The sequence below is a fragment of the Mytilus edulis genome, chromosome 6 (assembly GCF_963676685.1).
Source record: "Mytilus edulis chromosome 6, xbMytEdul2.2, whole genome shotgun sequence".
Classification (NCBI taxonomy): domain Eukaryota; kingdom Metazoa; phylum Mollusca; class Bivalvia; order Mytilida; family Mytilidae; genus Mytilus; species Mytilus edulis.
The window spans coordinates 43,072,747-43,085,754 of NC_092349.1; the positions used below are offsets into that span (position 1 = coordinate 43,072,747).

Genomic DNA, 13,008 nt, shown 5'->3' on the forward strand with positions numbered 1-13,008 from the left:
TACATTCATGATTTGAATAAGATATATTTAGAAAGTTTAAAAACATTTACCTTGCAGTTGTCGTCCTCAGTTCTGTCTGTTGGTTTTAAGTAGTATCATGAAAAGGCGCCAAATTTAACTAATCATTTCTGCTTGACAAAATGGTAGTGTATATTATATATATGAACATATGGTTGTCATACAGGCATTCATGTTTTATAACCACTCAAATATTCCATATTTTACCAATAAGAGCACATGTGCTTGGGAACCCTTTTGAGATTCGGAGTTTGGAAGAGGGTAGGAAGGGGGAGGGTTTTTTGTTGATTGTTACCATTATGAAAGAATAAGAAGCAGAAGCACTGCCCTTTACTGTCAAAGGGTGATTTTCGGATACTGTTAGTGTTTGTGTAAAATTGGTTAAAATTTTACCGTGATTTGTCAAAATATTCCTATTGTTATTCATCAGAGGTTTCAAATAATTATCATCATTACTGTTAGTTTTGGAAAAAAATTAAAGTGATTTGTCTAAACATATATGTAATACCCATAGATAAAGCTCGCCAAAAGTTCCCCACTGTTCTCTATTGTTAGATAAAAAGAACCATGACCAAATTGACTGTCTTTGATGTTATACAAATACAAATACAAATATTTTATTGGCACAAACACAATTACAATAATTGGCAATGGCCCATACAACTGGTATACAAATAGTAATAATGCATAGAATAGCAATAGGCATATTTAGAACAATATCATCGAACGATATCAATATCATCAACAGTAAATGATTAAAAAAAAAATATATCAATTACATAGTTGGTCAAACATATTAAGTATTGAAAATAATGACAATATTAATATGTAATATTATGAACAATGATTATTAGCAATTTTATAGAGTTTGTTCTGCTTTACGCAGGTTCAAACTGTCTGAGATGAAAGAGGAAGTTAATTTTAGGATTGTGTATGAATTATTATTTAATAAAAAGATTATATTATTTTCATGTTTTTGAAATTTTGTAGGATCAACGATTATATTTGAAACTTTATGGTAAAATATGTCCCTCTTAGTTGAGTATTTTTCACAATGTAAAAGAAAATGTTTTTCATTTTCAATTTGACCAGAATTACATACAGAGCAGTATCTCTCATTTCTGGGAATATTTAGATGTCTCCCTCTTTCAATCATCAGTGTATGAGCGCTTATACGGATCTTACATATTGCAGCTCTGTCACTTCTGTTTTTTAATATATCAACATAGGGTGGTCTTCTGCCCATTATGTAGACACTTTTGAAAAAGTCTAACTTTTTGGATTCAAATATATTTGCATTTTGAACTTGCAAACATTGGTCATTAATTCTTTGTTTAATAGAATTTAAATTACCTTTAACATAATTAAAGTTATTGATGATATAAGACATTCCAAGTTCATTATAAATGTGTGTTGTACTCTATCAAGTAACTCTAGCCACATCTTTTATTTGTTGATCTCCTTGACCAGTACAGCATAATAGATTTTCTTAAATTTCTTCTCGAGTTATGTCCCTTCTGTTGTTAAATTATGTCTATTTTTAGCGCACTGGACAGACAAATAAAATGGTCAAAAAATGGATGAAATCGATCAAAAATTGCGCATTTTACAAGGAATATATTGAACTTAATTCAAAAATGTATTTTTTGGCTTGTATCTTTATATTTTATAAAAACTATGTTCCTGTAAGTTCCGGAAAATGGGAATAGCACGTTGTTGAACTTCTAAAATACACCTTTTCTTTGATATGCTTCATTAAAGTGCCGAACTGCGTCAAATTTGGGAAAAAAAATAAGAAAAAGTACAAAAATGTACATTGTTTTCTTTTTTTAATCAGTTTTTCTACAGTTTTAGAAGAGAAATGGTCTTTTTCAAACCATTTTTATAATTTTACAGAATAAGTTAGTTGCTAAATCATAGATGTATTTTATATTTTTTGGATAATCAAAAATATTATAATAATTTCATTCATGATGTTTATGAATATGTATTTATAAGTAAAGAGTTTTAAGAATTTAGAGAGAGCCGTGGTGTAGTGGTTAGTGCATCGGACTACTAACACAAAGGTTCCTGGTTCGATTCCCAATTGGGATGAAAATTTCAGGAACTGAATTTTCGGCTCTCCCTTGACACCATTTGCGAGTATGGTCTCGAGGAAACGATGATAGTCCGTCGGAAGGGGACGATAAATGGCTGACCCGTGTTAAGAGAGAGCCATATCTCTTGCACGTTAAAGACACCCTTGTAGATTTCGAAAAAGAGCAGGCTAATGCCGCTACAAGGCAGCACTCGCACCCGCAAAGTGGAAAGGGATTAATATAAGTTGCAAAACTTGTTTCACAATCCACTATAAATAAATATGTTTAAACTAAGAATTTAGTGCATGCATTAAATAACAAAACATACAAGGCATAGAAAATACTTTTTGGAGCATACATATTTTTAACTTGTTCAATGTTTTCTAACAATTATATGTTCAATAAACTTGCTTATAAAAGTAAGCATACATTTTAAAGATAAAGTTTTTATATAAAATCTAAAAATATAAATATAATGAAAACGGAAGTTCTACCTAAAAATGAAAAATATTCACATTTAATTGTTTCTTTACGAGAATATTTTGTAATATTGTTTTATCTAAACAAATATTATTTTTTAAAATCAAGTCAATATAAAATATATATTTTGATTTTGTTTCTTTTTGATTTTTAGCATGTTTAATGGCTAAGTAGATTTTAATTGTCAGTTTTCTATTGTCCTGATTGTCAATCTGCATCTCAATGACCAACTGGTTCATGTCATTATCAGATAAGTGTGAAAGCCATTACAACCCACATATAACCTTTGAAGTCAGGGTTGAGCTTCATCTATGGGTATTACATCTATGGTCTAAACATGCTATAAGAAAGTACATTTTCATGATTTTATTGTCATGCACCAAAAATTACAATTACTGTCATTTGGCAAGAATCTTTACGTTATTCTTTATGAATGTACCCCCGTTAAGGAGGCTCTTATTGGGGGTGTCCAAGTAATCACATAATCATTGATTATTTTTTTAACAAAATAATCAAATAATCAAAAATACAGTCCTAGATTATCAAAAAATCATGAATATTTGGTCTGGTAATCAATCCTGGATGTGGAACAATTGAGAATCCAAATCTAAAGGATTAAGTTGCTTGGTGTTGAATACCTGGAAATATAAAGGTAGATCAAATGGTTGAGTAAGGTAATATCTTCTGTGGGTCTATTGTTTAGAGCACTGCCTTTAGATTCCAAGATTGAGGGTTCAAATTCCTCTTTAGCTTGTACCATCTGTAACTGTAGACTGGTAGAGGTTTGACAGTAATTTTGTAATACCTGCTTCAGTGATTGTTATGTTGGACATTTTCGAGTGGGGACTTCTACCTTTGTCTTGGATGTTATCATCCGTTTCATTTGTAAATACTGATTGGAACTGTTGATTTAAAATGTTCGCTTTTTCCTCAGTGTCTGTGACTAGTTTGCCATCTTTTTTATGCCCCACCTACGATAGTAGCGGGGCATTATGTTTTCTGGTCTGTGCGTCCGTTCGTCCGTCCGTCCGTCCGTCCGTCCGTCCGTTCGTCCGTCAGTCCGTCTGTTCGTCCGTCTGTCCCGCTTCAGGTTAAAGTTTTTGGTCAAGGTAGTTTTTGATGAAGTTGAAGTCCAATCAACTTGAAACTTAGTACACATGTTCCTTATGACATGATCTTTCTAATTTTAAAGCCAAATTAAACTTTTGACCCCAATTTCACGGTCCACTGAACATAGAAAATGAAAGTGCATGTTTCAGGTTAAAGTTTTTGGTCAAGGTAGTTTTTGATGAAGTTGAAGTCCAATCAACTTGAAACTTAATACACATGTTCCCTATGATAATATCTTTTTAATTTTAAAGCCTAATTATATTTTTTATCCTATTTCACGGTCCATTGAACATGGAAAATGATAGTGCGAGTGGGGCATCCGTGTACTTTGGACACATTCTTGTTCAAAGGTGCAACACCAGTGTTATCAGATCATGTGCTTTTGATGTAGCTGAACCGATTTTTTGGTTTTGATTTTGATGTTTCATATTGACCAGGTTCGTTTTAATATTGGTATATCACAGATCATTTTTTCCATATATTTCCAATATTCTGTACGCAATTCTTTTTGCATTGTTTGTTTCAACTTTTTTATATTTTTCGGGATATTTCTTCCTCTTTTGATAAGCTTTGATTTTCTTGTTGATAAGCTTACGCAGTTTGTCTGTTACCCAAGGTAATCTAGTTTGTATGTCATGTATGTTATCATTTTGTGTTGTACATTTTTTTCTGTAGATTTTACACATAAAGCTTGCGGCCCTGACAATATCAAGTCCTTTAAGAACTAAAGGAACAAATCTCACCAATCCTTACATTGATATATAAAAAGTCGCTTGAAACTGGAGAAACACCTAAGGACTGGAAACATGCTAATGTTAATGTAGCCCCAGCCTTCAAAAAAGGGGGAAAATACAAACCCGTAAACTACAGGCCAATATCTTTAACCTGCATATTGTTGCAAGCTCATGGAGCATATCATTACAAGTAGAATCATGTCTCATCTTGAAAAACACAATATATTATACGATCTTCAGCATGGCTTCAAAAAATCTAGGTCGTGTGAAACACTATTAATAGACTTCATTCAAGAACTAGCACAATCAAATAATAGTCAGTCAGGGGTACTACTTGTACAAATTATTTTAAATTACTTGAAGAAGCAATATTAATATACTTATACAAGTAAATTTGAAGGATACTTAACCAAGTGAATTTTATTTATTTGTATATAGGTTAAAAAAAATATTTGGTGAGTTATGTCCCTTAGACATTCAGATTTTTTTACTGTAGAAGCAAAAAAGTTATCCTATCTTTTTTTATTGAATTCTTAGGATTTCTTTGCTCAAATAGAATTTCAAATTATCTGCCCTTTGCAGTTGTCTTTACTAATCATTTAACCCTCTTGCTGCCGACCGTTTTTCAAGGTTGCATTTCATATGCCGGAAAATACGACAGCTCAACGTCTGTGACGTAACATGCTAAACAACCACGTCATTCGATATATGACGTCACAACAAAATGACCACTACATTTGGGACCAATTGGAGAAAAACATGACCCTGTTTATTCTTCTGTATTTTAATTGAAAGAGATACAGCATTGATAAGAAGCTGGAATAAATTTATCCATGGACATATATGTGTCCCTCCGGCACTGCCGGTTTGGACATATGTGTCCCTCCGGCAGCAAGAGGGTGTAATTTCATGAACAATTAAAATCCCATTTGTCTATTATCTTCAGAACACTCAGCTCATTTACAAGCCCCCAAGGATCAATTTTTGAAGGCCTTGTGCAAATACTTAAGATCTCTGTGAGCACTATCAGTTTCTTTGTTGAATTAATGAGATGAAACATTGAACTCTAATAAAAAGGATATGAGCTAACCTGGGAAAAATTATTAAAGCCATGATTTTACATCTCAAAACTTGAGAATTTTTGTGAGAAAATTAAAGGCAATTTTATTTAAACATTATAATTAACTTATATGTCTATATTTTTTTTACTTCTTCAAGTAAATAAAAATAACTTGTACAAGTAGTACCCCTGATAGTAACACACAAATTGACTTGATCATAATGGACTTCTCTAAAGTGTTTGACAAAGTCTCACATTGTCGCCTCCTTTACAAGCTCAAATTCTATGGTATTCAAAATAACACACTAAATTGGATTCAGGCATTTTTACAAGACAGAACACAAACAGTTGTCATCAATGGCATTTCCTCCCATAACATCTGGTGTACCACAAGCATGACAAGGAACCCAATACTGTTTCCATACCCGTAGCCAGGGGGGTTCGGACGGGGTTCGTCCGAACCCCCCCTTGAAATCAAATAAGCACTGTTAAAGTCAACGTTTTGTTCAAATTGTGACTGTTAAAGTCGAGTTCATGAGTCCAACGAACCCCCCCATGGAAATTCCTGCCTACGGGCCTAGTTTCTTATCTATAAAAATGACTAACTGACCGGAATACCTACAACCCAGCAAGCTTAGACTCTTTGCAGATGACAGCATAATTTACAAGGAAATAAAAACACAAGATGATTGTCATAAACTACAACTTGATCGAGAATCAGCAGCTTGATGCGAGTCAGATTGGCTTATAAATGACATTTCACCCTTATAAATGTACCAACCTTACTATCTCACAAAAGAAAAATAACTACCGGCATAATTACATCCTCCACATTCACATCCTCCAATCAGTAACATCTTCAAAATATCAGCATTACCTTGCAATCCAATCTATAAAAGTGGAACAAACATATAGACAGTATAGTATCAAATGGGAACACTAAACAGATCACTTGGTTTTTAAAACCAAGTGATCTGCGTACTGATGTTGTGTATCATCTTAACAACATGTTTTATTGTTCTTTTATTTGTTTTTGTTCTATTATTAAGATTACTTGTACTGTTGAATGGTTTTATGTGATATCCGTTTGACGTGGCTCGGTACTTATACATCTCGTCAATGTGTTTGTATTGGCTTTCATTTTTTTGTGATTTGTTTTGTATATGTGACTCTTTGTATTTCTTTTGTGCTTATAACGTGACTCTGTACTTTAAAAGATCCCGTCAGTATGATATTTGTCTATAATATGTCATATGTCATTATGATATATTTCTATAATGAATTACCATATATGTTGAACCACAAACGTCAAAATCAATCAATGGCGTAGTGGAATAAACAATTTTTGGATTCTCATAAATTCTATGTATAACTTTTGGACTAGTTTGAATCTCGGTCTATTTCTGTAATTTATTCTTACATACTTTTGATTTTTTAACCCTGTATGCGTACATTGCCTATGAAATTTTTTTAAATTGTTTGTATTCACATTGAAAGACAAATTTATGTGACGTATATAATTTTTCTGACGTCAGACACTCAAATCAATCCATGTGTTCTTAGACAGTAGATGTTTTTGTGTCCTGTTAAATTGTTTCTTTTAAAAGTTTTGGATTCTCATAAATTCTATGTATAACTTTTGGACTAGTTTGAATCTCGGTCTATTTCTGTAATTTATTCTTACATACTTTTGATTTTTTAACCCTGTATACGTACATTGTCTATATAGATTTTAAAATTGTTTGTATGCACATTGAACGACAAATTTATGTGACGTATATAATTTTTCTGACGTCAGACACTCAAATCAATCCATGTGTTCGTAGATAGTAGATGTTTTTGTGTCCTGTTAAGTTGTTATACGATGATGACTGATGTACCCATATTTTGACTATTTTATTAATTGTGACTGTTTATTTAACGCATCATGTAAATGTAGCGGAATTTGATGAGACTGTTATTAAAGTGAGAGGGTTAGCGCTATAGAACCAGGTTTAATCCACCATTTTCTACATTTGAAAATGCCTGTTCCAAGTCAGGAATATGACAGTTCTTGTCCATTCGTTTTTGATGCGTTTTGTTTTTTGATTTTGCCATGTGATTATGGACTTTTCAAATTGATTTTCCTCTGAGTTCAGTATTTTTGTGATTTTACTTTTTAATGTTACAAACACAGAAACAAAATCCAGAGCATACCAGGCACTAGTAAGACCCAAACTGGAATATAGTTTTAGTGTCTGGGACCCCCATATGAAAGAACAACAGATACATTAAGAAAAGGTACAAAGACAAGCTGCTCTTTATGTACACAACAAATACAATTACACTGGCAGTGTCACAAACATGCTAAATCAGTTGAAATGGCCACCAATAGCTGAAAGACACTTAAAAACCAAACTTATTTTATTTTATAAAGTAATACATTGTCTTGTAGCCATTCCATCGCATATTCTTAAACTAACAGACAGCAGAACAAGACAAAATCATACTCAGACATACAGACACATCCAAACTTCCAAGGACACATACAAATGGTAATACTTCCCACGAACAATTATTCAATGGAACTTACTACCATAAACAGTTATTGAAACCACCACTGTTGACAGCTTTAGAGATCGGCTAACACCAGCTGTTCTCTCGAGCTTCAAATAAACAAACTCAAACCAAAATTTGTAAATATATTTTTAGTCTGACAGTCAGTTTAAACAGATCCTATGATTTTCAACAGTGCTGCTAACTATTAAGCACTAATAACGTATGCATTTTTTGTAGTCAAAGAAGAGAGGATTGAGTGTAGAAGAGAAGAGAACAAGAATGATGGAGTTCTTTTTTGAAAAGGTAATTAATTATAACTTGGAATATTATTTTGGAAAGATTTAGGCCCCCCTTTTTGTTGTAAAATTTTGGTTGATTATATAGGGAATCACTGGAGCATGACTGGACAAGCCCCCTCCCCTTAGGTCAGTCAGCGGTCCTATCCCATTGCAAAAAGTTCTGGTTCTGCCACTGCATGATGATCAATGTTTACATATAGTTGGTCTTGTAGACTATTAATGGACATGAAAGACATGATGGAGTCCACATGACATCTACATATTATTTCAGAAATTATTGGGGTGTGAAAAATGCAATAATCATTTTAAACTTGGGGTTGGAATCTTTTTATATGATTGTATGAATTAAACAGGATTTTTTCTCAAAATCACGACAAAATTAATAATCCCATTTTTATCTAAAATGACTAAATTGCCATAATAAATCAAGCAATAATTTCTGATTTTACAGTATCAGAAAAATTTTCATGCCGGCTCATTCATAGAAATTTGGGTTTTGCATTTAGAGGACAAAATCGATGATTCTTCAAATTCTTCTTAGTAATGTATTACAAAATTAACAGAAATTGTAGTGACAGAATTAATTTTTACGGGATATGTCCTGTTGGTCCTGTGCTCATTTCAAGGACTGCAGACTATATTCTAGATATATTGTCATACCAGACAAGTGTGCACAGCAGACAAACACTAAATGTTGAGGCCTGTTTTGAATACATTTACATTTATATTCTTATTAACAAATGAAAATTTCAGTTTTTATTCTGCCAAAACCTGCCATGATATTTTAATCCCAAGGAAGAATGTTTTAACTTAATGGTTTTAAGTAGATTTTTTTTTTTTTACTTTTATCGATACATCCATTTGTATGTCATATGTATGTAAAAGTCTCTCATAACTTTTTCGAGAGTGGCTATCAAATGTTTCTAAGATTGTTTTGTACTTTTAAATACCAGTAAAACATGATGTAGATATTGTATTCACATTTTTATTGTACATGAAGAGAGGTGAAAACTATAATAAAATATTTGATTTGATTTGATTTTTGTACATAATTGTAGATAATTTTTAATATTTGCAGAAGGACGTGTTTCTGTTGAAAGAATTAGAGAAGCAATGTCAGAAAGAGAAAGGTATTACATCAATGTCTGTCAAGGAGATTGTGACGAGTCTGGTAGATGATGGTATGGTCGACAACGATAAAATTGGAACATCCGTCTACTTTTGGGCATTTCCTAGTAAAGCTAGTCAGAATGTAAATATTGGCTTCATTATTGTTTGATTAATCTTTGTCAGGATCAAGACTAGAGTGTTGATGCACAAATTTTTGTAATGTTTTAAATACAGATATTGCATTAAAAAGGTTACATGATAAGTAAAGTTTCAAAACTTTCATTTTAAATTTTGTTAGCATTACATTTTTTGTAATTGTATACAGCATTAAATGATATTTTTCGAAATAAGGGTAATATTTTTATTAATAAAAGGAGATATGGGATTAATTTCAATGTGACAGCAAGCCTTCAATGTCACAGTTTTGTTTGCTACATGTAATGAATGAATGAATGAATTTTATTTCTCATTAACTACAAAATACATAGTTACAGAGAATATATATATGTATAAACAACTTATCCATAATGGCATTAAAATTATGTAATAATTTTGAACCAATTGTAGGTATTGATGTCAGATTTCCCCCTAAACATGATCATTATGATAAATCACAGATCCTAGAAAAAATTAACAAACTATCTTTATTTCCATATTACAAGATGACCTGATACAATCTAAATATATATAACAAGATGACCTGATAAATCGTAATATATATAACAAAATAAATTTCATTATGGAATCAGTATAAAACATGTTGTTTTTTTTACATACAATTAAAAAGTTTCTTTTATTGTAATTTTTTATCACTCAGAATTTAACTTTTTCAAAGTAATCATTAATTTGTTTATGGTAGTAAAATGTATGTCAATATTTTTTCTTTGAATTTTTACAGCGAAAAAGAAAATTACTGGATTTAGAAAACAGAATTGAAGAATTAGACTCAAAAAAGCAATCACTGTCAGATGCCATAGAAAAAGCTAAAATGGGAAAAGAGGAATCTGTAAGTGGTCTTTTTTATTTTTAATTATATTGTTGGGTTTCTTTTTAATCTTTCAAGTTCCACCTTTTTATGATGAAGCTAATTTGAGTGTCTTATTTTGTATATACTGAGTTTGTTTATGGTATAATGCATACTACTTAAACTATTTACAATTATGTATATTAACAATATGATTATGTTTAACATGTTATAAATCAATTCTGAATTATATTTTTATTTACATGATTTAGTAAGAAGTGGTTACAATAACTTTTTTTTTAAGATGTAAGTGTATCCAAAAACAATTGTAAGGGTCAGAAACCAGGGTTTGTACGAATACTCTGAAATGCACATATCTATTTTTGCCTTATTGCAACTTGATTTTTTTGAAAAGTTCTAATACTGTTTGTAATTTGTGTAACATTATTAACTTTCATCTTTTGATTTAGGATTCCAGAACAGAACTGTTATCTGCCTTAACAGAGAAAAGAACAGAAAAATCTCATCTTATGTCAGAAATAGAAAAATACAAAGAATGTGACCCAGAGGTTGTAGAGGGGGTAAAGAAACAGGCAGAGATATCTAAAGACGCTGCTAACAGATGGACAGGTATGAAATAAGGGTTAAAAAAGATAAAAAAAAGAAGTTGGGGTACGAAATTTTTGTAGAAATTTATCAGAAATGTTAAAAGCTGCTGCTGAGGCCATAAAAAAGATTATATTTGTTTGCCCTAACCCTACCTACCAAACAATAGTAGCCTACTAAAAAGCTTTTATTGACCTGATGTGATTTTTTTTTTAAATCAGATAGGCATGAAGATCAAAAAACATTTGACACTTTAATTTCTCTTTGTCCAAAAAAATAAAGAAAATGCCTACCTACCAACCCACTGTTTCAACCTTTGGGTAGGGTTTGCTCATGTACAATAGTTTGTATTTTAATTATACAATTTATTTTTTCAGACAACATTTTTTCAGTTAAATCATGGATCAAGAACAAGTTTAGTTTTGAAGAAAGTGTGATAGATAAACAGTTTGGTATTCCAGCAGATTTTGACTATATTGAGTGAAGAAAGTGTAATAAACAAACCATTTAGTATTCCTGCAGATTTTGACTATATTGAGTGAAGAAAGTGTATTTAACTAACACTTTGGTATTCCAAAAGATTGTGAATACTAATATATTATGTGAAAGTAAAAAAAAAAAACAATTGATGCTAAGTTTGTTGAGAAATTAGAGATGTGCACAATCTAATTAAGATTAAATCCTTGAATTCCTCTTGTTCTGACATGTCGTGCATAAAGCCTTGATGCCAACATATCAGAACAAGAGGAATCCAAGGATTTAATTTTAATTAGATTGAGATGTGCACAGATAAATTTTGCTAATACATGTACCTGGATAAAATCATGATCAATAATAGAGTTTAGTCTGTATAAAGTTATTTCTGTAGAAAGTGTCTTTTATATGTGCCGTGACTATTAACATGAAATAAACCTTTGCAAGCTAAACACCTACCTACCTCACTCAAAATTGTATTACCTGAGGGATGTATATAGACAGGTTCATTATGTTGAAATTTTTTAACCTGAATCTTTTTTTTTTACCTTCAAAATTTATCTGTGAGTCCCACTGATTGTTTGCATTTTGCAGAAATACATATGTGAAGCATGTTAATAAAATGAAAACTCGGATAATAAATCATGCAACATCTCTTTGAAAAATTAAGTTTGAATTGACCAGTCTACATGGTCTAAAACTTTAGCTGTAATAGCAACCTATCATTTATGACTGTTTTGATAGTTTCTCATTAAACCAATACAATCAGGTAATAAGCTTGATGCCATTAATAGACTACAGGATTGAATAATGACAATATTGATATAACATGTACCATTTTAATTTGTTTTAGTTTTTGTATAAGACTTTTTATCATTGTTTGTTGAATGTGTTAATGTTGTATTTATTAAAGTAAATTAGAAAAAGAATATGTGTCATTTGAAAGTTGCTTGCAAAAAACATGATTTAGAAAGTAATTTTCATAAACAAGTATGTATTGAACAGATAGGGTTTCCCTGTAAATGAAACTATCATCACTAGTTCCCCAATAGGGATTTTATAACAGGATTTTCATCATCATTGCTGTTTTTGTGCTTATATATATATATGAAAATGATAAGATGTGTTATGATTGCCAATGAGTCACCTATTTTATCATATAGAATAGAACTTATATTTTGTCATATGAAATGGAGAATACATTATTTTGTCACATATTATGGGGAAGTGCATGCGTCCTATGACAATGTCAAAAGTAATTTAACTTCCAGAAAAGTGTTAAATGGAAGAAAATCAGATTTATTTTTTGGTGTCATTATGGAGATTTAACTGATTTTTGCCCAAATAAACAATGATATCACAAAAACACATTTGTTAAAGAGCACAAGGGCAGCCCAAAATATATTTTTTGTTGATAAGATGATGAGAAAAACATTTCAAAATAAAAAAAATATTTGGAAAGGTCTTGCATCTAACAAATTTTGTGTAATTTGTCCATTTTACAATTTTTGTTTACAGTTTTATATAATACTGTGAC

General features: G+C 31.1%; 1 protein-coding gene across 1 annotated transcript; it reads left to right on the top strand.

Annotated features, from left to right (window-relative positions):
* Positions 1–17: 17 nt before the first annotated feature.
* On the top strand, positions 18–12,400 carry LOC139527700 (meiotic nuclear division protein 1 homolog). The gene is made up of 6 exons (XM_071323323.1): positions 18–143; positions 8,256–8,321; positions 9,396–9,569; positions 10,326–10,433; positions 10,862–11,021; positions 11,375–12,400. Exons 1-6 carry the CDS (start codon positions 141–143, stop codon positions 11,479–11,481), a joined length of 618 nt encoding a protein of 205 aa, XP_071179424.1. The 5' UTR covers positions 18–140; the 3' UTR covers positions 11,482–12,400.
* Positions 12,401–13,008: the final 608 nt, after the last annotated feature.

Excerpts from the sequence above, each read along its gene's own strand:
- LOC139527700 (XM_071323323.1), top strand. Across the intron at positions 10,434-10,861 it reads AAATGGGAAAAGAGGAATCT|GATTCCAGAACAGAACTGTT; the intron begins GTAAGTGGTCTT and ends CTTTTGATTTAG. Across the intron at positions 11,022-11,374 it reads CGCTGCTAACAGATGGACAG|ACAACATTTTTTCAGTTAAA; the intron begins GTATGAAATAAG and ends TTATTTTTTCAG.